This window comes from Oncorhynchus mykiss, chromosome 4, assembly GCF_057628025.1.
Source record: "Oncorhynchus mykiss isolate SJ-2025 chromosome 4, ASM5762802v1, whole genome shotgun sequence".
In the NCBI taxonomy this organism is placed as follows: domain Eukaryota; kingdom Metazoa; phylum Chordata; class Actinopteri; order Salmoniformes; family Salmonidae; genus Oncorhynchus; species Oncorhynchus mykiss.
In genome coordinates, this window is record NC_143025.1 from 38,780,664 (window position 1) to 38,808,632 (window position 27,969).

A 27,969-nucleotide genomic window follows, 5' to 3' on the forward strand; every position below is an offset into this window, starting at 1 on the left:
TAAGATTAAATGAAGCCGTTTTAAAAGCAAATATCCTGCAAATCTATACTTTTTGCCATGAAAAAAAAAAAAAAATCATGCTTTGGCTCACATTATGCCACAAGGCTGAGAACATTTAGCAGTTTTAAAACACATTTTCTGCTATTCTACACATTTTGCCATGAGGCTGAGAGAAAATGTTGCCGTTTTAAAGCAAATTTCCTGCAATTCTGCTAGCATGCAGATAGAATGCTATCTGGGGCCCCAAGCAGGCCGATAGCGGCGCAGTAAAACAGTGGTGTGCAGAACGGCATCTCGGAACGTACAACTCATCAGTCCTTGTCACAGATGGGATATTGCAGCAGATGATCACACCGGGTTCCACTCCTATCAGCTAAAAACAAGAAGATGCGGCTCCAGTGGGCACGCGATCACCAACACTGGACAATTAAGGAGTGGAATACCTTGCTGGTTCCTGTTGCGTCATGCTGATGGCAGAGTCAGGATTTGGCCACGATGAATTCAGACTGCTCTGGAGGCAAAGGGGGTTCCAACCCAGTACTAGATGGGTGTACCTAATAAACTGTCCATTGAGTGTAATGCCAAATAATATTATCTAAAGTGTTTAGCATCAAGTTAATTAAGTCCTTGTGCATATTGAGGAGTCCCCAGAAGAATTCTTATCTTATGCTTCAATGATGCCAGATGGCCCTGTTTATCAAAGCAGGACACTGGCATGCACACACCACTCCAAATCACAGACTGTCGTGTAGTGTACACACACGCCTGACACGCAACTCTGTGTCAATACACAGTACGAGGTAGAGACACGAAACAGAATGTGACACGTCAGACAATGGAGCACACACACCTGCTTGACGAGACGACCGCATTTGAGGGCCCGGGGCATTAAAAATAATCTATAAATTCAACCAACTTACTGCATTGCAACACATTTTGCCATGGTGCAGAGAGAAAAATGTGCTGTTTTATAATATGTGTTCGATGGGGGGGTTGAGGTCACTGCTCTTTGCATGCCAGTCGAGTTCTTCCACACCGATCTCAACAAACAATTTCTGTATGGACCTTGCTTTGTGCACTGGGGCATTGTCATGCTGAGAAAGGAAAAGGCCTTCCCCAAACTGTTGCCACAAAGTTGGAAGCACAGAATCATCTAGAATCTCATTGTATGCTGTAGCGCTAAGATTTCCCTTCACCGGAACTAAGGGGCCTAGCCCAAACCATGAAAAACAGCCCCAGACCATTATTCCTCCTCCACTAAACTTTTACAGTTGGCACTATGAATTCAGGCAGGTAGCGTTCTCCTGGCATCCGCCGAAAACAGATTTGTCTGTCGGACTGCCAGATGGTGAAGAGTGATTCATCACTCCAGAGAATGAGTCCAATGGCGGTGAGCTTTACACCACTACAGTCAACACTCGGCAATGCGTATGGTGATTTTAGGCTTGTGTGCGGATACTCGGCAATGGAAACCCATTTCATGAAGCTCCCGACGAACAGGTCTTGTGGACTTTGCTTCCAGAGGCAGTTTGGAACTCGGTAGTGAGTGTTGCACCCGAGGACAGATCATTTTTTTCAGCCCTCGGTGGTCCCGTTCTGTGAGCTTGTGTGGCCTATCACTTTGCGGCTGAGCTGTTGTTGCTCCTGGATGTTTCCACTTCACAATAAAAGCACGAACAGTTGCCTGGGACAGCTCTAGCAGGGCAGAAATTTGACAAACTGACTTGTTGGAAAGGTTGCATCCTATAGCCACGTTGAAAGTCACTGAGCTCTTCATTAAGGACACTCTACTGCCAATGTTTCCCTATGGAGATTGCATGGCTGTCTGCTCGATTTCATACTCCTGTCAGCAACGGGTGATGCTGAAATATCCGACTCCACTAATTTTAAGGGGTCGCTAGCTAGCATGCACAGACATTTGCATGCATGTGTTGCTATGGTTACACAGTACCAGAAGCTGTCAGGAGCAGTCTGACTCTCAAAATAGACCAAAAACAAAATTTTAGATACTTGCATATGAAATGTCTTCCCACATCCCTCGAATTGGTGCTGGCTGGCGCACATTGTGGCATTGTTGACAAATTGGCTATTTTAATGTGGAGATATCGTTTTTCCCTGATCCACTTCCATTAATCAAAGGAGGAGTAGGATAATGGCAGCTCGGTGGCTTCAAAGGCTCTTATTGGCCAAGACATAGCGTAGGCTATCCAGGGATTATATACAATGCCTTCAGAAAGCATTCATACACTTTAACTTATTCCACAGTTTGTTGTTACAGCCTGAATTCAAAAATCTACACACAATATCCCATAATGACAAAGTGAAAACATGTTTTTAGAAATTTTTGCAAATTTATTGAAAATGAATTACAGAAATATCTAATTTACATAAGTATTCACACCCCTGAGTCAATACATTGCAAAAGCACCTTTGGCAGCGATTACAGCTGCGAGTCTTTCAAGGTAAGTCTAAGAGCTTTTCACACCTGGTAGTTGATCATTACTAGACAACCTTTTTCAGGTCTTGCCATAGATTTTCAAGTAGATTTAAGTCAAAACTGTAACTCTGCCACTCAGGAACATTCACTGTCTTCTTGGTAAGTGTGTTTTAGGTTATTGTCCTGCTGAAAGGTGAATTCATCTCCCAGTGCCTGGTGGAAAGCAGACTGAACCAGGTTTTCCTCTAGGATTTTCCTTGTTCTTTTTTTTAATCATTTTTAACAATTACATGCATACCCATAACATGATTCAACCACCACTATGCTTGAAAATATGGAGAGTATTTCTCAGTAATGTGTTGTATTGGGCTTTCCCCAAACATAACACTTTGTATTCAGGACAAAATGTTATTTGCTTTTCCACATTTTTTTGCAGTATTACTTGAATATTGCCTTGTTGCAAACAGGATACATGTTTTGGAATATGTTTATTATTTTCACTCTGTCAATTAGGTTAGTATTGTGGAGTAACTACAAAGTTGTTGAACCATTTTCACTTGTCTCTTATCACAGCCATTAAATTCTAACTGTTTTGATGTCACCATAATTAATAAATTCACCATGCTCAAATGGATGTTCAATATCTGATTTAGGTGCCCTTCTGTGCGAGGCATTGGAAAACCTCCCAGGTTTTTGTGGTTGAATCTGTATTTAAAACTCACTACTCGACTAAAGAACCTTACAGATAATTGTATGTATGTGTGGGGTACATAGATGAGGTAGTCATAAAAAAAAATCATGTTAAACACTGTTATTGCATACAGAGTGAGTCCATGCAACGTATAATGAGACTTGTTAAGCAAATGTTTACTCCTGAACTTATTTAGGCTTGCCATAACAAAGGGGTTGACTACTTATTGACTCAAGGCATTTCAGCTTTTCATTTTTAATTAGATTTTTTCCTTCAAAAAACACAATCCCACTTTGACATTATGTGGGCCAGCGATTTATACAATTTTAAATTCAGGCTGTAACAATAAAATGTGGAAAAAGTCAAGCGGTGTGAATACTTTCTGAAGTCACTGTACGTCATTGATTTCCACATATAATTGAAATTTGATTTTTATTCCATAAAGACTGTAATTGTGTCTTGTGAATATTGTATAAAAATTATTTCAGCCATGTTCCATATTAAAAAGTGAAGTGCCACTTACAGTTTACCACGTACAGTAGGCAACAGGGAATATGTTCCTCCACTGATCTTGGCATCTGGGATAATCCAGCAGTGTTTGTGTTTTTTTATAAAAAATATATAAATAAATCTCCCCAATTTCATGGTATCCAATTGTTCGTAATTACTGTTTTGTCTCATTGCTACAACTTCCTTACGGGCTCGGGAGAGACGAAGGTCGAGAGCTATGCGCCCTCCGAAACTCAACCCAACCAAGCCGCACTGCTTCTTAACACAGCGCGCATCCAACCCAGAAGCCATCCGCACCAATGTGTCGGAGGAAACACCGTACACCTAGCGACCTGGTCAGCGTGCACTGCACCCAGCCCGCCACAGGAGTCACTAGTGCGCGATGAAACAAGGATATCCCTACCGGCCAAACCCTCCCTAACCCGGACGACGCTAGGCCAATAGTGTGTCGCCCCATGGAGCTCCCGGTCGCGGCCGGCTGCGACAGAGCCTGGTCTTTGTGTTTTTGAAATACGACGAGCATACATTGTAAAATTGTAAACTGACAAAAATGTTTCAAGTCAGAACCCATTAGTTAATATACAGCACCAACTACATAAACTGATAGGGTCCATTATCTGCTACCTGGACTTATAAACATTGACTTATGATTATGGGTAATAGCTCTTGAAAAGAGAAAGCAATTAAGCACGGTACTGTTTTAATAATTTTTTGCTTGTATGAGAATGACCACCACAAATTGAACTTGAAGAAAATCTATTGGGATGAGATAGGAGTTATTTCAGTTATGTTTTCTGCAAACGCTATTAAACATGTATTAATCTAAACATAATTTACAAGATGCTGCAAAGGAAAGTAAGAACTCTGTCCTCTGAACATAGACCTGTCTTGCATGACCCAATGGTGACTGATACCTTCAGGGCTTTCTGAGCCGGTTCGCTGGTGCCAATCACGATGAGGCCTGGTCCTCCCATGCTGCAAAAGCTCTTCAGGTGTAGGCCATCAGTGACAGGGACAGTGGATACGGCATAGTCCTGCAAACACACAACAACCCTACTGCATTACAGGGACCGTGGACATAGTCTTGCAAACACACAACAAACCTACTGGATTACACAGCATAGTCCTGCAAACATGCAAGCCCTAACATCATTGGACTAGACAGAACCGGCATTGTTTGAGAGTCTTAGAGATGAGGTCCCTAAAGCCCCAGGCCACTGGTTGGTTGAGATTCTGAGGTCACCAGAGCCCCAGGCCACTGGCCCCTCCCCTCAGTCTGTAAAAACCTAAACTAGCAGGCGTAAATTAAACGCTTGACATTAGATCCCCTATATACTGGTCTCGACGAGAAGAAGCTGTCGGGAGGTTCTCTTCCGCACTGTTCAACCAATTCAGTAAATGTGGAGTAGGAGGACTTTTTGGGGACTTGGCAGAGGCTATTTCTTTTACAGGGAGCTGCGTCTTTCTCTAGCCTCGCGTGCCAGACACTCCTATACGGCCGCCTGGCTGCTGCTCAGACAGAGACTGTTGATGTTGAGTGTCATCCTGCTCTGTTCCGTCTCATCTACCCCATGGCTATAGTTCTAGTCTAGAGCTCTCTGTTCCATGGTTTGTTTCTGGAAGACCAGACTACTGCTACTGCTCAGAGAGCGACTGATGATGTGATGTCATCCTACTTTGGTCTGTCATACCATATCTACCCCATGGTAACAGGGGTTCTGGTGGGCTATTAATTAGCATCTGGAGTATGTTGTGTTGTGACATGGGTTGGAATCCCAGGTTCACTGAGGCAGGAATGGACATGTTGTATGGAGTGTCAATTCACTCCGCTTTGTCATCCGACCGATATCTGCCACATCATATCTGCCCCTGTTTCTCTGGCCTGGTCCACATTAAGTGTGTCATGACTTACCTGGACCACCTATTGAGGTGTTAAATGAGGTAAAAGGGAGAGTGGTGTGCCACTTTAACAGTAGGCCTAGATCAAAGCAAATCGATCCTCTCTGAAGGAACAGCATTTCCTGACAGTCGGAATGTTTGTTTTACCACTATCCAACTACGACGTGCAACATGTTTCAACGTGCCAATAAATCAGTACTTTTTAGGTTCAAATTGTCCCCGTCTTGGAACTAGAATTGGGATCATGTATACTGTGCTATTGACTACACACAAGGTAAAGGAGAGCAATGTACAGTACAGCAAATGAGGCATTTGTGGTAAGTGCATGGGGGCCGCCATCTTTATGCACTTCCACTATTGTCCTTTCCTCCTCATTCCCAGCTCTTCCTTGTCCTCCTGGAGCCCTATCTTAACAGTAAAATAGAACAACACCCAATTGACAACTCACAATTCATGACAATCACTGGATTAGGCTGCACAAAAATATTTTGAACAATGCATTCCTGCTTGAACATGTTAGATGAACAACTTATTTATTTGGTTTCCTACCATCTCAGTAGTCTAGTATACAGTCTAAAGCACTTTATAGAGTGAATGATAAAAAATATATAGCGTCTCACCGGGAAAACAAAATAGTGTGACCAAATTATGGGCTGGTGCCACCAACTGAAAAAGTTGCTCACTCTAATCTGGAGCCCTGTCAAGGGGTGTGCTATTACAAAAAATCTGATACAGTGTAATGTGTTCTTCTGCCAGTTTGGTTGTTCGGAAGAGAATCATGCGATAGGATGTTATGCAGAAAAACATGTTGGTAGTACAAGGCTATGTACAGGTAACTGCTAAAATAATGTAAACGCTTGAGTAAATTAGTGATACAAAGTATTTTGAAAGCAGATGCTCCACATAGGTGTGGTTCCTGAGTTAATTAAGCAATTAATATTCCATCATGCTTAGGGTCATGTATAAAAATGCTAGGCAGGCAATTATTTTGGCTACCATGGCTATTCCCCCATAGGATGGCAATGCCCCCATCCACAGGGCACGATGGGTCACTGAATGGTTTGATGAGCATGAAAATGATGTAAACCATATGCCTCGGCCGTCTCAGTCACCAGATCTCAACCCGATTTGAACACTTATGGGAGATTCTGGAGCGGCACCTGCTCCAGTTTTCCATCAAGAAAACACCAAATTATGGAATTTCTTGTGAAATAATGGTGTCACATCCTTCCAAGTGAGTTCTAGACACTATGCTGAATCTATGCAAAGGTCCATTGAAGCTGTTCTGGCTCGTATTGGCCCAACGCCCTATTAAGACACTTTGTTGATGTTTCATGTATTTTTGTGCACATGAAAGTCAGTGATGTTTACTGTAGGTTACTGAGGCAATACAAATGTGATGTGGCTAAAATATGACTGAAAAGAAAGGGCATTTAGTTGACTGAAATGGCCTACTGTTTTTGTCATTTTGACAATAACTAGGCTAAATCGTTATTCAAATGACAAATGTAGTATATGTAAGAATAATCAAGTTAGCTACCTACCCAATTTTTTTTTCACTGGTAGCTAGTGATAGCTAGTGATAGTGATGCAAAAGCTAGCCCTACTTGAAACATCGCTATTGTCACGTCCTGACCTTAGTTCCTTTTTTTATGTCTCTGTTTTAGGTTGGTAAGGGCGTGAGTTGGGGTGGGCATTCTATGTTTGTAATTCTATATGTTTGGCCTGGTATGGTTCCCAATCAGAGGCAGCTGTCAATTGTTGTCTCTGATTGAGAACCATACTTAGGCAGCCTGTTTTCGCCCTTGAGTTGTGGGTAGTTGTTTTCTGTCTTTGTGTGTCTGCACCAGACAGAACAGTTTCGTTTTTTCCGCTTTGTTTTTTTGTTTGTTCTAGTGTTCAGTTTCTTTATTAAATTTACCATGAATACGTACCACGCTGCACCTTGGTCCTCTTCACCTTCTTCCACCTATGAATATCGTTACAGCTATCTCCTGGCTGCATTTACCCACCAGATTCAGTAGCTTGAACCCCCACCCCCAAAAAGTTTGAAAATCCTATTGATAACCCCATTAGATCCTATTGATTCCTCCATTAGATCCTATTGATAACCCCATTTGATCCTATTGACAACCCCATTCGATCCTATTGACAACCCCATTTGATCCTATTGACAACCCCATTCGATCCTATTGACAACCCCATTCGATCCTATTGACAACCCCATTCGATCCTATTGACAACCCCATTAGATTTCTGCCCAAAGTTTAGGGAAAAAAACTAAAAGTGAACATAATTCATGATGGGTTTTTTATGTTTATTTAGTTTTAGGGTCTAAGATAATAGTTTCAGTATAGTTTTAGATTTTCGAGAAGGTTTGTTAATTCATTGTTTTTTTTTCACGATTCGTTTCCGTATTAGTTTTAGTTTACTATAATAACCGTGACTCTCTGGTCTACCTATAGACAAGTAACAATCACAAAGAATGTTAGGGTATGGGAGCAGACACAAAGGGCTACTGGGGGTATCAGGCATGAATCAATTGCCTTAGGTGTCTGGTTTATGAGATAGCTAACCATAAAGGACATTTGATTGTTCATAAATATGTGGGGATAACTCATAAATTATATGCAAAATATGATATGGACAGTGTTTTTGTATGAGTCTAAATTTGGCCTACAGGAAGGAGGTGAAATCTAGTTCTTTGTTTAAACCGTGTGGTGATACGGAATTTAAAATTGTATATCCTCTGCATGGTGGATAAGCTTTTTTCCGACCGCCACACCAAGTCATTCATTTATAGTGCCTTTGTGCTATAAAATGTCTCGCAACTTGCGAGGTGATATTTTGATGTCTGATAGTGGATTGATGTTCTCCAAGGTGTACTTTTAAGGCGCGGTATGTTTTTTCAATATTCAATGAGTGTACAACACATTAGGAACACCTGCTCTTTCCATGACATAGACTGACCAGGTGGTTCCAGGTGAAAGCTATGATCCCTTATTGATGTTACTTATCAAATCCACTTCAATCGGTGTAGATGAAGGGGAGGAGACCGGTTAAAGAAGGACTTTTAAGCCTTGAGACATGGATTGTGCATGTGTGCCATTCAAAGGGTGAATGGGCATGACAACATATTTAAGTGCCTTTGAACTGGATATGGTAGTAGGTGCCAGGCACACCGGTTTGAGTGTGTCAAGAACTGCAATACTGATGGGTTTTTCACACTCAACAGTTTCCCGTGTGTATTAAGAATGAGAAAGGGAACAGGAATGGGGATACCTAGTCAGTTGCACAACTGAATGCATACAACCGAAATGTGTCTTCAACATTTAACCCAACAATCTGAATGGTCCACCACCCAAAGGACATCCATCCATTGTACACAGTGTAGATCTTATTGCAAGAACACATATAATTAACTCCTTTAGTAGTGCAAATTATACATGCCATTTATCTCATAGGTCCTAGGAGTCTGAGGGCTAGAAGTCTGAGGGCTCCTTCTGATTTGACCAACATGACTGATAGATTTCTTGATTGTTTATAGGTAAATAAAGGAAGATTCTGAAAGGCAGAATGTGCAAAATCACTTTCCCTTCCACTTCTGAAGGTTGGCAATGATGGATTTGGTATCCCATGGGCTGATGCTAACTATTAACAGGTTTACCACATCGGCAGCTGGTGGTATACTGACAGGGGGTACATGGTATATGTTCTCAAACCCCATGCCTGGAGCATACATCAGGATATTGTGCTGGAGCTAGTGTAGCTTGACCTGGGGCTAGCTGAGGTGGAGCTAGCACAGCATGACCTGGGGCTAGCTGAGGTGGAGATAACATAGCTTGACCTGGGGCTAGCTGAGGTGGAGCTAGCACAGCTTGACCTGGCGCTAGCTGTTGAGGTGGAGCTAGCACAGCTTGACCTGGGGCTAGTGGTTGAAGTGGAGCTAGGGTAGCTTGACCTGGGGCTAGCTGAGGTGGAGCTAGCACAGCTTGACCTGGCGCTAGCTGTTGAGGTGGAGCTAGCACAGCTTGATCTGGGGCTAGTGGTTGAGGTGGAGCTAGGGTAGCTTGACCTGGGGCTAGCTGAGGTGGAGCTAGCACAGCATGACCTGGGGCTAGCTGAGGTGGAGCTAGCATAGCTTGACCTGGGGCTGGCTGAAGTGTAGCTAGCACAGCTTGACCTGGGGCTAGCTGTTGAGGTGGAGCTAGCACAGCTTGACCTGGGGCTAGCGGTTGAAGTGGAGCTTGTGTAGCTTGACCTGGGGCTAGCGGTTGAGGTGGAGCTAGTGTAGCTTGACATGGGCCTAGCTGAGGTGGAGCTAGCACAGCTTGACCTGGGGCTAGCGGTTTAGGTGGAGCTAGTGTAGCTTGACCTGGGGCTAGCGGTTGAGGTGGAGCTAGTGTAGCTTGACCTGGGGCTAACAGTTGAAGAGATAGCTTAGTTTGACCTGGGGCTAGGGGTTGAGGTGGCGCTAGCACGGTTTAACCAGGGGCTATCTGAGGTTAAGAAAGGGCTGGCGTAACATGACCACGGGCTAGCAGAGGTAGAGGGGGATCGAAATCATAGGGTTTGGGCAAAAGACCGTCCTCTCTCCTCCATGGCCCGGAGACCAATAAGTAGTAGAGGAGTGCATCAATTCGTTAGTATGCAAAAGGAAAAGTGTCCACCCCTCCTCGATAGTCACCTTTTCATCGAGGATACTCATGTGCATCCCAGCGCAGAAGTGTGTTTAAATCTGCCACACCTCCTTTGAATCAGCTTTTGTTTTGTCAGAGGAGAAAAACGTGCATACTTTGAAAAACGCCCATCCATGTTCACTCTCCTCGATTAACTTGGACCTTTTTCAAAAGGAGGTGAGAGAGGACACAGGAGGTGACCATTTGAGGGAGAAGTTCAAATAGAGCTACAACTTCCACACAGGAATATCAGAGGAACCATTAATTATTTGTCAAGTTTAGTTCAGCCATGGTTCTATTGTCAAAAACATTGAAAAAAGAAAACTTGACCAAACAAATGGTGAAACCCGGAAGTACAAAGGGATACTCAACACATACGTTTTAATAGGGCGATGAGGACGCGCCCATATTCAGCACCGCTGAATGGACAGCGCTTCTCCTGCATCTCCACTCATTGAGACAGGTATAGCGGAGCTCTGTGGTGCTGAAATGGAAAGCGCCTCTGTCCAGTTGGCAATGGATATTTCCCATTTGAGGGTATTTTGACATTATAAGCACAGTTCAATACAGTCCTCATTCCTTTATGAAGCGGCAGTTTAGCCCAAACAGTAACTCAGAAAATATAGCAGCAGGCAAATGTCCTCCCCTGAGCTTATCGTGAGTCACAAGATAACAACCCGTCATATCCCATGGACAATCCTAGAGTTGTGTTCAGCAGAGAGAGAAGTTTTGAGTGAAGATTCCTTACAACGTTAACTGCCCTACTTGTAATATACAGTGCCTTGCAAAAGTATTCGGCCCCCTTGAACTTTGCGACCTTTTGCCACATTTCAGGCTTCAAACATAAAGATATAAAACTGTATTTTTTTGTGAAGAATCAACAACAAGTGGGACACGATCATGAAGTGGAACGACATTTATTGGATATTTCAAACTATTTTTAACAAATCAAAAACTGAAAAATTGGGCGTGCAAAATTATTCAGCCCCTTTACTTTCAGTGCAGCAAACTCTCTCCAGAAGTTCAGTGAGGATCTCTGAATGATCCAATGTTGACCTAAATGACTAATGATGATAAATACAATCCACCTGTGTGTAATCAAGTCTCCGTATAAATGCACCTGCACTGTGATAGTCTCAGAGGTCCGTTAAAAGCGCAGAGAGCATCATGAAGAACAAGGAACACACCAGGCAGGTCCGAGATACTGTTGTGAAGAAGTTTAAAGCCGGATTTGGATACAAAAAGATTTCCCAATCTTTAAACATCCCAAGGAGCACTGTGCAAGCGATAATATTGAAATGGAAGGAGTATCAGACCACTGCAAATCTACCAAGACCTGGCCGTCCCTCTAAACTTTCAGCTCATACAAGGAGAAGACTGATCAGAGATGCAGCCAAGAGGCCCATGATCACTCTGGATGAACTGCAGAGATCTACAGCTGAGGTGGGAGACTCTGTCCATAGGACAACAATCAGTCGTATATTGCACAAATCTGGCCTTTATGGAAGAGTGGCAAGAATAAAGCCATTTCTTAATGATATCCATAAAAAGTGTCGTTTAAAGTTTGCCACAAGCCACCTGGGAGACACACCAAACATGTGGAAGAAGGTGCTCTGGTCAGATGAAACCAAAATTGAACTTTTTGGCAACAATGCAAAACGTTATGTTTGGCGTAAAAGCAACACAGCTCATCACCCTGAACACACTGTCAAACATGGTGGTGGCAGCATCATGGTTTGGGCCTGCTTTTCTTCAGCAGGGACAGGGAAGATGGTTAAAATTGATGGGAAGATGGATGGAGCCAAATACCGGACCATTCTGGAAGAAAACCTGATGGAGTCTGCAAAAGACCTGAGACTGGGACAGAGATTTGTCTTCCAACAAGACAATGATCCAAAACATAAAGCAAAATCTACAATGGAATGGTTCAAAAATAAACATATCCAGGTGTTAGAATGGCCAAGTCAAAGTCCAGACCTGAATCCAATCGAGAATCTGTGGAAAGAACTGAAAACTGCTGTTCACAAATGCTCTCCATCCAACCTCACTGAGCTCGAGCTGTTTTGCAAGGAGGAATGGGAAAAAATGTCAGTCTCTCGATGTGCAAAACTGATAGAGACATACCCCAAGCGACTTACAGCTGTAATCACAGCAAAAGGTGGCGCTACAAAGTATTAACTTAAGGGGGCTGAATAATTTTTCACGCCCAATTTTTCAGTTTTTGATTTGTTAAAAAAGTTTGAAATAACCAATAAATGTCGTTACACTTCATGATTGTGTCCCACTTGTTGTTGATTCTTCACAAAAAAATACAGTTTTATATCTTTATGTTTGAAGCCTGAATGTGGCAAAAGGTCTCAAAGTTCAAGGGGGCCGAATACTTTCGCAAGGCACTGTATGTTCATTAATTTACAGGGAGATGGCAAATACCCGCTAGCCCCAGGTCAATTAGTGGATTTCGGCGATTTCAGCCACACCCGTTGCTGACAGGTGCATAAAATCAAGCACACATTAATGCAATCTCCATAGATAAACATTGGCAGTAGAATGGCCTTATTGAAGAGTTAATTGACTATCAACGTGGCATTGACTTTCAACGTGGCACCGTCATAGGATTCCACCTTTCCAACAAGTCAGTTTGTCAAATTTCTGCTCTGCTAGCGCTGCCCCATTCAACTGTAAGTGCTGTTATAGTGGAAACGTCTAGGAGCAACAACGGCTCAGTCGCAAAGTGGTAGGCCACACAAGCTCACAGAACGAGACAGCCAAGTGCTGAAGCGTGTAACAATAGTCTGTCCTAGGTTGCAACGCTCTATACCGAGTTCCAAATTGCCTCTGGAAGCAACGTCAACACAGGAACTGTTCATTGGGAGATTCATGAAATGGGTTTCCATGGCCGAGCAGCTGCACACAAGCCTAAGATCACCATGCACAATGCCAAGCGTCGGCTGGAGTGGTGTAAACGCGTTCTCTGTAGTGATGAATCACGGTTCACTATCTGGCATTCCGACTATTGAATCTGGGTTTGGCTGATGCCAGGAGAACACTACCTGCCCCAATGCATAGTGCCAACTGTAAAGTTTGGTGGAGGAGGAATAATTAACTCAGGCTGTTTTTCATGGTTCGGGCTAGGCCCATTAGTTCCAGTGAAGGGAAATCTTAGCGCTACCACATACAATGACATTCTAGAGGATTCAGTGTTTCCAACTTTGTGGCAACAGTTTGCGACGGCCCTTTCCTGTTTCAGCATGATAATGCCCTAGAGCACAAAGCGAGGTCCATAAAGAAATGGTTTGTCGAGATCGGTGTGGAAGAACTTGACTAGCTGCACATAGCCCTGACCTTAACCCCATCAAACACCTTTGGGATGAATTGGCACACCGACTGAGAGCCAGGCCTAATCACCCAACATCAGTGCCAGACCTCTCTGATGCTCTTGTGGCTGAATAGAAGAAAGTCCCTGCAGCAATGTTCCAACATCTAATGGAAAGCCTAACTAATGGGGGACTAATTCATATTACTGCCCATGATTTTGGAATGAGATGTTCAATTAGCAGGTGTCCACATACCTTTGGCCTGAAGATACAGTATTAAGTGTTGTGATCTTGAATGGAAGACAAGACAATAGCCTGGTAGAGATGTCTCCCCATGCACTTTGATCTTCCTCTCGCATGTCCTTCACTCAACAAGGGTAAGAGACTGTCCTTTACATATTTAACCCCCCAATCACATATGTGGATAATCCTGGCCTGAACAGAACAGGCTGTAAAATTATCCTGAATTTAATAAAGGAAGGAGGAAAAACAATGGGAGCTGTAGAGGGGAAAAAGCCTTGTATGTTTTCCAAGAGCCGCATCATCAATACCTGACTTATCAAGGATAATGAATAACAGTGAGAGGCTGAGAGAGATACCATGGTGGAATTTAAATTGGACACAGACAGGAGCGGAAACAGGGCAGCGAGGAAAGGTCAAATTCCTGTTGGGTGTTGAACTCGCCAGGAAATGACCCCATGAATCAGCAAAAGGCATTCTTTCCCGAAACCACTGGAATCACCCTCTTCTCCTAGCCATACATTCCTGAGACACCATGTTTGCCATCTAATCAATTTCTGAGACAATAGCGTATTTAAATGCCTTGAGGCCCTTGAGGCCCCTGAATGAGACCATGATTACCTCAGGGGGGCAGTAATGGTGGCTTGAGGACACAGGAAGTCAGTCTGAATATTCCCAGGGTGCACTGCTCTAGTCTGTTCTCACTCACCTTGAACACATCGGCCAGGATCTCTGCTCCTTTCTGATTGGTGCGTTTGGAAAGCCCCACAAAAAACTCTCTACCTGAGGAGAAACAGACAACAACCTGTGGTCAGTATGGATGGAGAGAAAGATAGAACAGAAAGACAGAAAGTACGGCCTGTTTGGGTCGCCACTCAAGAGCATTGCAGAGAGAATGGGCGTAGCCGTTGAGCTTTTATAAATGAGCCGTTAGCGACGACGTTGCCAAGAGGAAATGTTCCTAGCCCTGCCTGCCAAGTGAAACCAATTTCAGCTGGATGGGAGATGGGAGGAACGTACCACAGAGAGCCAGCGTCTAGAAACTCAATTAAGTGTTCTAGTGCTTTTTCCAAGCCCTGCATGGTGTAGAGCATGACCCACATAACATTCACAGGCAAAGCTGCACAACTGTTACAGAATGTACAGAGTAGACCATAATAAAGACCTCACCTCACTAGCACTCTACCTACAGTACGCTCTCAGCTAGTTCATTGTGAGATGACTGTTGTGGAACAAGTTTCCTATTGTGATGAAATAGGGTGTGTGTGTGTGTGTGTGAGAGATGGGGGTATAATATTGCCATCTGAGCTAATCATTTTCAATCATGCAATGGGGCAGACTGCTGTAAGGAAAAACACTCTTGTGAGGTCACATAGAAAGATATGACAGTCAGTCAGTTGTAATTTGTACGCCATTTCAGTTGAGGTCACCTCAACTACTTGACTATTCCGAATTAGTTATTCGGGAACAATGTTTGTTCACCACCTGTGGTGATGGGTCATATCATTTGCATGATCAAGTGGTCCTACATGTTTAGCTTTGCTGAATACCTGTATACTGTATCCGTTTCCATAGTGATAACTAAGAGGATGGTGATGCCCATGGTTTTAATGGTGTGCGATTAGTGGAACGTTGTGTACCTGTAAAGAGGACGTCTCCTCCGTCCAGAGTGGCGTTCTCATCTGACATCTCAACGATGTTTAGGTCCAGCTCCTTCAGAGCTCGCCGCATGGCCTCCGTCTAGAAAACACACATAGACAGACAGGGTTAAGGCACATACACAAATGCATATCTAGGCGCGTGCAGTCACGGACAGATGCACACACAAAGCATTCATTGGAAAGACGTTTATTGCAATGAGATATAGTACACACACATATGTCACACCAATAGGAGAGCTCTCAATGATATATGGAAATGAATACCTGGGACAGCCTAATAAACAGCGTCCAGAGAAAGGTATTATGATCATGATTATGATTGCTACATAACACGAGCGAAAAGGCACATGATCCACCATCAGCCAGGTTCCTGAGTAGAGTACCGAATCACGTAAACCAAACCAGTCTGTCCAAGAGATCATCATGACATCATCTCTGCGAGCCACAAGGTTATGTCATAACAGAGGAAGTATGTAAAACTTTTTATATGGCCACGGTGGTGGAAATGGGGTAGGAAGAGACCAACACTAACCTAAAAAAGGTTGGCGGATTAAAAAACAATCCATCCAAGTCAAAGTTCCTGGCCCGTTCTCGGGGTCAGCTGCCCCTGTGTGTGTCTCCATAGAAGAGGACCAGCTGTTTGGTGGTGGACTGGATTTGGTCAGTATAGCTTGGTCTGAGGTCCGCCTATTCTGATTTTGACTGTCCCGGGTTTTGGGGGTCCCCAGGGAGCTGTGACTGCCGCGGGGCCTGGGGCCAATGTGATGTTAGTGTAACATCAGTGTTTCCACAGGCCCCTATCTCACCATGACCTCAGCCTCGCTGTTCGCTAATCGAAGGCTTCTGCTTCTCCTCACACCAGACACCCGGGCCAAGCCATGAAGTCATCCAGGTAGAGACTGCCATGCGGGCCACGGCACAGCACAACACAGATAACACAAACACTTACTCTTTCTCACTCTCCCACACACGCATTAATACACTTGCTATGCATTACACACATCCACACACAAATCCAAGACCTCCCTTGGATCCTCAATGAAACATAGTAGAACATGAGACCCTTTACCCTTTAAGTTCTATGTTTTTTTTGTTTTTTTTTGGAAGGCTGCGAGGGTTTGTTTTGTAGAGGGACTCTAAGTGTGATTTTGGATGATCTTGTGGCTCTGGCTCTCAGACACAACAGCACCTGTGTAAACAATCATCACACAGACCAGGCTGTACCGGCTGGTTCCTCATCTGCTACGGCTCAACCTCATTCCACACAAACTCAACCACTTTTGCAGCATCTCACAGAGCACCAAAGGCATCTCATCCACATTTTCCCCTTTCTTCTCTCTCTCCTCCCTCTTCTTTCTTCAGCTCCCAAGAACATTGTCTCCTTTTCACCTATAGGTACATCGTACTCTAGTTCATTAGTGGTCATAAGTAGATACTATGAAGTCACGACTGAATGTCTATCTAATAAACAGCATGGAAAATAGCCGTTTTAATTGGACCAAATATCTATTGAAATTAGAACAGAAATGTTTTCCTTCAGAAGGTTATCAGTGCAACACCTTCAGCACTCCAATTAAGATGCATAGTAATTGCCCTAAGGGTACACAAGTTGTTTTGAATGATCCACAATAGATTTCAGATCTACTTTCCACTTGTCTTTGGCCTCATATTGCGTAAGGAACCAAATCAAATAAGTCAAGATTTCCCCTTTATTCAGTTTCATCTCCATTTCCCTCTACTTCTCACTACTCTTCCCTTCTCCCAGGGCTACTCCACCATTCCCCCACAGCCGCCCAGCCTCCACCACTGTGGTTGCCCCTCTCCTTCCCCTCTGCCTCCCGATGTGGCACACTGTGACAGGACTGGAGCCTCTGCCTGTGCCATCACAGCTGCAGCCTCCAGGGAGTACAAACGCACGCACCACGCAGATACGCACGCACACACAGACAACCCTAACCCCCTTGACTTCACCCCTCAGGCATTTCCTCTGACGTGACCTCACAGAAGGTGATCTGTCCCAGGGACGCCAACTGGGGCCCTCAGGGGCCCGGGAGTCAAACGCACCGACCCCTGAATACAGACAGGCGCTGGTGTGTGTGTGTGTGTGTGAGAAATAGAGTGGGGAACAGTTCTGGGGCCCGTCCGTCTCGTTCTTACCACCTGGACCCCCAAAACAGTTCTGGATTTGATATTTACATTGCATGGATGAGTAAATTAGCCCAGACTGGAAATACAATTGGGGGTGTTCAGTGCATGACAGATACAGACTAGAGGTGTGTGGGTGGTGGACTGGTGGAGGGGTTCCCTAAAGTCCAACAAAGCTCAGAGGGTGTGCAGATACATGCGGTGGAGGGGGAAATATAGGCTAGTACAAGGTTTCCCAAACTCGGTCCTGAATGAGAAGGGCCTTTTAAAATTCACGACAGAGTTTTGACTGTTCTGTCCTAGGTACCCTGGTCCCAGATCTGTTTATGCTGTCTTTCCAACTCCTATGGTCACTGTCAAGCAAGATAGCACAAACATATCTGGGACTAGGCTACTAATAGTTGGAGCATGAATACAGAAATAAATAGCTTCATTTTTATTCCATGGCCATTGGGCAATTGAGTTGGAAAAGTCAAGTTCATGCGGCATCAATGATCGTTGGAGCTTCGGCTGGACATCCCATAGCATAGATGAGGATGAACATATAAGACTAATGCAGAGAAGGAAAAGTTAAAGAATGGAATGGGAATGCCAATCAGAATGGAAAAGGCTAATGACAAAGCTATGCACCCCAGAGAAGGAATTTCAATAAACACACTGAACTTCATTAGGTATACAAAACATCCAGCGGGATAACGTTATCAGATCTTTCCAGGTATTTAGTACATCTTTGACGTCATGGAAGGACTAGAGAGACGACTGGACTGTCTTTGTTCAGTGATGATAGGAGTAACTTGGAGCCTTAAAAGACTGAGAGGTTTGCTATGGTCAGTGATTCTCACCGAGTGGTTACCTTGGGATTTGCATACTTGGCCTAGAGGGTAACACACTCGCACGCAGGTTGACGTTTATAGTCATGAATCTTTCCCTGTAGGCAGAACTGAGCGATTTCCGCTAGATGCACCAGCTGCAAAGTCAAAATTGGCTATATCGTAACAATTCATGAAAACAAACATTTGCTTTTTGGTCTTAATTTAAAGCTAGTGTTGTGAATGGTCATGCCACCCCCTACAGTCTTCTAACTGTCTCCAATTACCTTGGGCAACACCCCTTTCCTTCACACCTGTTTACACTCCCAAATCATCTCTCCTCTGCCCTTTTCACCCCTTTCAGTTCCTTATTGATGCAGCATGCTCCTTCCTACACACTAGGATATTCTTTTGGTGATGCCACTGGGTTGCCCTAGCATTCCTCCTGCATTATATGATGAAGTAAGTGCCCTTTGTTATTATACTGTTTGGAGAATGTAAATCCTAAATAATATATAGTACTTGCCCTATTATTTATTTGTATAGCCATGCCCTCAGTTTTCTAATGATGCTAAATGCTATGGGCCCTTTGTTCTAGTTATGTGTTGGCAGTCTCCTTAGTTTATAGGTGTTATATGTTAAGTCTATTTATACCCATAGTCACTTGGCACTACCTTGACATGTCTGCATCTTTATGTTCATTTCTTTGTTTTCCTAATGTTTCATTTTTGTATCTCTCTTCCAGACCACCACATCCTGATTCACATTATGACCGATGCACCGTTGTGGCAGAAACAGTCTGGAACCTAGCTTACTGTTCCGCCCTAGTCCTTTTCTTCATGGTCCTTCGAGCCGGGTAAGACTGCTTCCTTGGAACCAGACAACCTACCAGAAGGAGGTGCAGGAGTCATCCCCAAAAGCCTTCAAAACGCACACACCGAACCCAGAAGCACAAAGAAATCTTCACCCCCTTCCAGTACCAGCTCCTCCTAGGCATACTAAGAGACATTTAAAGTAATCTACAAGAGAACGCTGGAGCAGCGGGTACAGCGGACATCACCCCCATCAAGCTCCTATCTAATACAGCCTCCGTCGATAGTTCTTCCAAACCCCCCTCTTGTGGCCAGTGTGCCAGCCCCTCCAAGCTCCCCTCCTGTGGCCAGCACACCAGACCCTACCAAGCCTCATCCTCCAGCTCGGATCCAGGGAGGCACCATTCCAACTCCAACCCAGGGCCTTTCCTTTCCAGTGGTCAGCGTGCCACCTCCGGGACTTTCCTCTCCAGTAACCAACATGCCACGCCCTACAGGTCCCTCTCCTGTGGCAATTGTGCAACCTCCAAGACACCTCCTGGTGGCCAGCATGCCAACGCCATGCCTTCCGGCTGGCAAAACAAACCCAAGCCGTCCAACTGTCTAGAAACATCAGTGGGATGTTGAGCTTTGCCTTCCTCCTTGCACATCCTTGTTTCCCATATCCTATCTCCAAGGCTTTACAAGCCTCAACACATCCTACCCACAGGCTTTATAAGCCCCGACTCTTAACCTCCGTCCACGCCCTCCCCCTATGTGCTCTGTTCGTTACTGTGTTCAACTGTGTAATGATTCACATTCTGACCGATGCACCATGGTGGCCGTCCTGAGCCTAGCTAAGCCTGTCCTAGCCCTAGTCCTTTTCTTCAGTTAGGGTAAGCAGTGTGGTTAAGGTTAGGTTTCAAATCATGGGTTAGGGTTAGGGTTAGGGTTTTATGACTTTGTGCCTATGCCAGCTAGTGACCACCTGGAGCTACCTCTAGGGAAAGATTAATAACCTGCCACTCACGTGTGCGCATACACGCACACACAGGTTTTATATTAGTCTTATTTTAAATGAATATAGTTCAGTCCTTGAGCTGTTCTTGTCTAATGTTCTGTATTTTGTCATGTTTTGTTTTGTGCAGACCCCAGGAAGAGTAGCTGCTGCTTTAGCAACAGCTAATGGGGATCCTAATAAAATACTATAAGGGAGAGTGTTTCTAATTCTCCATTACATACACTGCTCCTCTGGACCGTCCCCTAACATGACTAAACAGGAATAGTATTTTATGAATAGTTCAGTAAAATGGAAGTTGCAGGTAAATCGGGAAGCCAAGGAAAAGCACTGAGCATGCAGGCACTGACTGACTGCTGCCTTGAGAGAGATGATGCTCTTTTTCTCACTTTCTCTCACACAACCTAAATGCATGCGCACATGCTTGCAAACACACACGCCACATGCACACATAGTACTGTGTCAATTATCTTTGTTGTTGCAAAACGGAGTTGTTTTTTCACCATTCCTCTGTTAACATGTTGTGGCAGTGCTATAACCCAGTTCACAGCAGGAATGTGACAAAAAGTATGCTATTTATGCAACAGTCTAATGAAAATAAACTCTCAATGCCTTGTCCAGGCCAGGCAGGCGGTATCCAAACAAATCCCAAGGCAATACGTTGGAAAAAACCTGCGGCTATGGTAACCAAGCCATCTTTCTCGCTCTCTCTCTCTCGCTCTCTCTCTCTCTCGCTCTCGCTCTTTTATTTTGCATAACACACAACTATCTGCTTAGGGATTACATAAACGTTTGATCAGTAGGTCAAAGTAAAGCAGCCACAGTAGATCATCAATAACCTCACAGCTGAGCAGAACAACAACCACGGGAGATGTGGCCGCCTGTCTCAGCAGCAGAGGAAAGGAGAGGAAGCTAGCTAGAGCCAGAGACCTATATCCAACCACTGCCAGACTGAGGTTTTGTCCCAAATAGCATCCCATTTTCAGAGCCCACGGCTCTGGTCAAAAGTAATGCATTATATAGGGAACAGGGTGTCTTTTAGGAGGGAGACTAGATCCAACCGCTGCCAGAACGACTTCATTTGGACTCCCAGGATATTCGGAGCTGGAGCAGAAAAATGCCCCAAACAGCCTGTGAGGCTGACATATTTATGGCTTCACTAAGAAGCTGAGATGGCAGAGCAGGGTGTGGCATGGTGGGGGGCATATTATGGTCTGAGTGTGGATTGTTGTGCAAAAGGAAACTCACATAGAAAACGCTCAGAGTTACAGGGAGATACAAAAAGGGGGGCGAGAGAGAGGAGAGAGAGCATTTAGGGGACTTGGCAAGGTAGGGCTCTCTCTATCTATGTTCCTCCACCCTGTTACCCTAGCGAGCCAGAGTGAGCCCCCAGGTAGCCTCCTTCACCCTGCTGGGGGTACATTTCAGTCCCGTCCCTTGGTGTTACCATGGACCAAACCCTCCAACCCGCTGGGGTGTTAGGCAAGAGGGGAAACCATTATACCTATACCTATTATACCAAACGGAGAGTTTGTTTCCAGCTTTATCAAGGCACCAATCATACCAGCTCAGGTATCTACCTCGGGCATTCAAAGGCTGTTTCTCTGTCACTGTCATTAGATACACGTGTCATGTTGAAGACTGGCTTTGTTAAAGGCATCACAATAAGGATGTTCCATTTCTGTGTTTTTTCTGTCAAAGTGCTTCACTCACACCCCTTCCCTTTCCGGGAAGAGTCAACTACCCTTCCACACTGGGAACGAGTCAGAATTGACTCTAACAAACTAAGAAATACTTACAGTGCCTTGCGAAAGTATTCGGCCCCCTTGAACTTTGCGACCTTTTGCCACATTTCAGGCTTCAAACATAAACATATATAACTGTATTTTTTTGTGAAGAATCAACAACAAGTGGGACACAATTATGAAGTGGAACGACATGTATTGATTATTTCAAACTTTTTTAACAAATCAAAAACTGAAAAATTGGGCGTGCAAAATTATTCAGCCCCCTTAAGTTAATACTTTGTAGCGCCACCTTTTGCTGCGATTATAGCTGTAAGTCGCTTGGGGTATGTCTCTATCAGTTTTGCACATCGAGAGACTGACATTTTTTCCCATTCCTCCTTGCAAAACAGCTCGAGCTCAGTGAGGTTGGATGGAGAGCATTTGTGAACAGCAGTTTTCAGTTCTTTCCACAGATTCTTGATTGGATTCAGGTCTGGACTTTGACTTGGCCATTCTAACACCTGGATATGTTTATTTTTGAACCATTCCATTGTAGATTTTGCTTTATGTTGTGGATCATTGTCTTGTTGGAAGACAAATCTCCGTCCCAGTCTCAGGTCTTTTGCAGACTCCATCAGGTTTTCTTCCAGAATGGTCCTGTATTTGGCTCCATCCATCTTCGCATCAATTTTAACCATCTTCCCTGTCCCTGCTGAAGAAAAGCAGGCCCAAACCATGATGCTGCCACCACCATGTTTGACAGTGTGTTCAGGGTGATGAGCTGTGTTGCTTTTACGCCAAACATAACGTCTTGCATTGTTGCCAAAAAGTTCAATTTTGGTTTCATCTGACCAGAGCACCTTCTTCCACATGTTTGGTGTGTCTCCCAGGTGGCTTGTGGCAAACTTTAAACAACACTTTTTATGGATATCTTTAAGAAATGGCTTTCTTCTTGCCACTCTTCCATAAAGGCCAGATTTGTGCAATATACGACTGATTGTTGTCCTATGGACAGAGTCTCCCACCTCAGCTGTAGATCTCTGCAGTTCATCCAGAGTGATCATGGGCCTCTTGGCTGCATCTCTGATCAGTCTTCTCCTTGTATGAGCTGAAAGTTTAGAGGGACGGCCAGGTCTTGGTAGATTTGCAGTGGCCTGATACTCCTTCCATTTCAATATTATCGCTTGCACAGTGCTCCTTGGGATGTTTAAAGCTTGGGAAATCTTTTTGTATCCAAATCCGGCTTTAAACTTCACAACAGTATCTCGGACCTGTCTGGTGTGTTCCTTGTTCTTCATGATGCTCTCTGCGCTTTTAACGGACCTCTGAGACTATCACAGTGCAGGTGCATTTATACGGAGACTTGATTACACACAGGTGGATTGTATTTATCATCATTAGTCATTTAGGTCAACATTGGATCATTCAGAGATCCTCACTGAACTTCTGGAGAGAGTTTGCTGCACTGAAAGTAAAGGGGCTGAATAATTTTGCACGCCCAATTTTTCAGTTTTTGATTTGTTAAAAAAGTTTGAAATATCCAATAAATGTTGTTCCACTTCATGATTGTGTCCCACTTGTTGTTGATTCTTCACAAAAAAATACAGTTTTATATCTTTATGTTTGAAGCCTGAAATGTGGCAAAAGGTCGCAAAGTTCAAGGGGGCTGAATACTTTCGCAAGGCACTGTATAGTAAAAAGCACTATCACTATCCATTAGAAAGATGAGTTTCAAGAAACTTTGGCACAGCAACTGTGGAATGGCATCTTTTAAAACAACATCTTATTCTTAGTGTGCTTCAGTATACAAGGGAAGCCTCATAGGATGTGAACTTTAGAGATGTATAGATCTAGCACTGTAATCAGCACACAAACTCACTCCCGACACTACTCTGTTATGTAGCCTAGCTACAAGCCAGGGGGGAACCCTAGATGATCTTCAGAGCTCTAGGCAGCATGCTCTCAGGAAGGGAGACAGATTAGAGGACATGGAAAAACAAGAAAAATACATAAAGACGAGAATGGGAATGAGTGGAATAAGAGAGAATTCTTTCAAGACACCTCAATTCATTCAAGACCCCCCCCCACACACACACACACCCACACACACAGAGCTCTACTACAACAAACAAAGGTATCAGCATTGCCGGCCCAGGGCCAGCATTCCATTTTCCAGGGAAAATAAAGCTTCTCCTTCCAACCTCCAATCTCCCTCCTTATATCAGCAGCAGAGCCAGAAAGATACGTGTGTATGTTTTTGTAGTAGCTGTGTGTCTCTCACACACACAACCTCACACTGCGATGGCTCCACAAATATAGAGGGCAACAGGGTTTGTTGAAGGTGGGTGTAAGAGTGGGGGGTATGGGTTGCCCTTCTGTATCCCCCCCACGTATTGCCCTGACCACCAGGGACTATATATCTGCCCCCCCCCCCCCCCCCCCCCCACACACACACACACACCCCTCTACCCCAACACAGGAGGTGAAACAATAAACACACCCCCTAGGAGGATTACAGTGGACCCTTGCCTGGCCGCCTCTGCCTGATCAGAAATAACATTCCGTTCATCAGTGAGGGAGCATGCACACACGCACACACAGCTCTGTACCCCCAGCCGGTCAGTCACGCCATCATACAACAGGCCCTTAGAGAGAAGACAAACGGCTGGCATTCACTTTCAAGGGCTCTGTTAAATCGTACTGACACAATGATACATTCTGTGACCAGATGGGTTTAACGACAACAATGTAGGCCAGAAGTTAACTTCAAAAGGGGAACATAAATTCGAACATGATTGCCTTTGAAGGTCCTTTGATCTATAAAGTAAAAAGCCTGGACGAAGATAGGTTGCCCGAATGTGTAGGCGCTTAACGAGAGGTGGCCCCACTAACTCAACTCCCACACTTGTTGAATAGTGACTTTACTCTCCCTTTCTCTGGCTAATATAGAGGGAAAAACCTATTCCCAGACCACCTTTGGCCTACCTGGCCAGGTATACAGGACCACCCACATCTTTAGTGGAGCAGTGAATAACTAAAACACTGACCTGACTGGATCCACCATCCCAAACACTCACCCTCCAACCCACCCCCCCCTCCCCCGATATAGCATGTTGTGTGTGTCTACAACTCCACAAGCTTCTATCAAGATTGTAAAATGTTTGGCAAGGGACTTCTAGACTAACTAAAAGACACTGTTAGGCAGAGTTTGTCTGGACGAGAGTTAGAGGAAACAGAGGGAAATTGTTCAGTGAAGCTCATGAACACTCACCACACACATGTACGCACACACACACTGAATCATAGAGCTCCAAGCAAATACTTTCCCTGAATGTCTCCCAGAGCGTGACCCCAGATGACTCTTCCAGAGGGGGTAATGGAAAAAATCTGGTTTGACGCTTTGAGAGAATCAGAGATGAGACAGAAGAAACGAGATAGGTAGTTTAGACTGCGGTAAAATAGGCAGAGAGATAGAGAAAGGAGATAGAGAGAGAGACGAGTCATGAGTGAGGAGGTGATGATACTAATGCTATCACTAAAGGAATCCCCATCTCATCTCTAATCCTCCAATGCCCGGAAGAGGGAGGCTGGACAGGGTGAGGTCAGCCCATGCAGGGTTAGCCTGCTCTGGGCCTCTAAGAGAGGGACCCTGTCCATGGAGGTCAGAAGAACCACTGGTCTCCAGAGGATACTGATAATGAGTAATTCAGAAGAAATGTCTGTACAGTGTACAGTCATGGCCAAAAGTTGAGAATGACACAAATATTAATTTTCACAAAGTTTGCTGCTTCAGTGTCTTTAGATATTTTTGTCAGATGTTACTATGGAATACTGAAGTATAATTACAAGCATTTCATAAGTGTCAAAGGCTGGCCTCCCGGGTGGCGCAGTGGTTAAGGGGTACAGCGCCAGCTGTGCCATCAGAGTCCCTGGGTTCGCGCCCAGGCTCTGTCGTAACCGGCCGCGACCGGGAGGTCCGTGGGGCGACGCACAATTGGCCTAGCGTCGTCCGGGTTAGGGAGGGATTGGTCGGTAGGGATCTCCTTGTCTCATCGCGCACCAGTGACTCCTGTGGCGGGCCGGGCGCAGTGCGCGCTAGCCAAGGTTGCCAGGTGCACGGTGTAGCCTCCGACACATTGGTGCGGCTGGCTTCCGGGTTGGATGCGCGCTGTGTTAAGAAGCAGTACGGGTTGTGTATCGGAGGACGCATGACATTCAGCCTTTGTCTCTCCCGAGCCCGTACGGGAGTTGTAGCAATGAGACAAGATAGTAGCTACTACAACAATTGGATACCACGAAATTGGAGAAAGGCTTTTATTGACAATTACATGCAGTTGATGCAGAGTCAATATTTGCAGTGTTGACCCTTCTTTTTCAAGACCTCTGCAATCTGCCCTGGCATGCTGTCAATTAACTTCTGGGCCACATCCTGACTGATGGCAGCTCATTCTTGCATAATCAATGCTTGGAGTTAGTCAGAATTTGTGGGTTTTTGTTTGTCCACACGCCACTTGAGGATTGACCACAAGTTCTCAATGGGATTAGGGTCTGGGGAGTTTCCTGGCCATGGACTCAAAATATCAATGTTTTGTTCCCCGAGCCACTTAGTTATCACTTTTGCATTATGGCAAGGTGCTCCATCATGCTGGAAAAGGCATTGTTCATCACCAAACTATTCCTGGATGGTTGTGTTGGACAATGTGTTGGTACCATTCTTTATTCATGGCTGTGTTCTTAGGCAAAATTGTGAGTGAGCCCACTCCCTTGGCTGAGAAGCAACCCCACACATGAATGGTCTCAGGATGCTTTACTGTTGGCATGGCACAGGACTGATGGTAGCGCTCACCTTGTCTTCTCCGGACAAGCTTTTTTCCGGATGCCCCAAACAATCGGAAAGGGGACTCATCAGAGAAAATGACCCCAGTCCTCAGCAGTCCAATCCCTGTACCTTTTGCAGAATATCAGTCTGTCCCTGATATTTTTCCTGGAGAGAATTGGCTTCTTTGTTGCCCTTCTTGACACCAGGCCATCCTCCAAAAGTCTTCGCCTCATTGTGCATACAGATGCACTCACACCTACCTACTGCCATTCCTGAGCAAGCTGTGGTGCCCCGATCCCACAGCTGAATCAACTTTAGGAGATGGTCCAAGCCTTTAACAAACAATGCAGTTTTAAGAAAATATCAACAAAAAATAAGTAAGCGATAAGAAAAACAAACAATTAAGGAGCAGCAGTAAATAACAATAGCGGGCTATATACAGGGGGTACCGGTTCAGAGAATGTGTCAATATGCGGGGACACCATTGTCGAGGTAATTGAGGTAATTATGTACATGCTGGTAGGGCTATTAAAGGGGCTATGAATAGATAATAACAGAGAGTAGCAGCAGCGTAGGGGGGTAGTAAAGAGAACAGTCTATGACTAGTGTGGCTGGAGTCTTTGACAAATTTTAGGGCCTTCCTCTGACACCGCCTGGTATAGAGGTCCTAGATGGCAGGAAGCTTGGCCCCGGTGATGTACTGGGCCGTATGCACTACCCTCTGTAGTGTAGTGCCTTGCGGTCAGAGGCCGAGCAGTTGCCATACCAGGCAGTGATGCAACCCGTCAGGATGCTCTTGATGGTGCAGCTATAAAACCTTTTGAGGATCTGAGGACCCATTCCAAATCTTTTCAGTCTCCTGAGGGGGATTAGGTTTTGTCGTGCCCTCTTCAACGCTGTCTTTCTGTGCTTGGACCATGTTAGTTTGTTGGTGATGTGGACGCCAAGGAACTTGAAGCTCTCAACCTGCTCCACTACAGCCCCGTCAATGAGAATGGTGGCGTGCTCGGTCTTCCTTTTCCTGTAGTCCACAATCATCTCCTTTGTCTTGATCACGTTGAGGGAGAGGTTGTTGTCCTTGCACCACACAGTCAGCTCTCTGACCTCCTCCCTATAGGCTGCCTCATCATTGTCGGTGATCAGGCCTACCACTGTTGTGTCATCAGCAAACTTAATGATGGTGTTGGAGTTGTGCCTGGCCGTGCAGTCATGGGTGAACAGGGAGTACC

General features: G+C 44.8%; 1 protein-coding gene across 2 annotated transcripts in view; it reads right to left on the reverse strand.

Annotated features, from left to right (window-relative positions):
* The window catches only part of LOC110521789 (N(G),N(G)-dimethylarginine dimethylaminohydrolase 1), a 119,354-nt gene that overhangs the window by 20,697 nt on the left and 70,688 nt on the right, over positions 1 to 27,969 (reverse strand). For both annotated transcript variants that reach the window (XM_021599656.3, XM_021599655.3), the window contains exons 2-4: positions 15,411 to 15,510; positions 14,480 to 14,553; positions 4,553 to 4,672 (exon numbers count right to left, since the gene is read on the reverse strand). In XM_021599656.3, the coding sequence (XP_021455331.1) occupies positions 4,553 to 4,672; positions 14,480 to 14,553; positions 15,411 to 15,510 (294 nt within the window). The remainder of the gene's footprint in view (positions 1 to 4,552; positions 4,673 to 14,479; positions 14,554 to 15,410; positions 15,511 to 27,969) is intronic.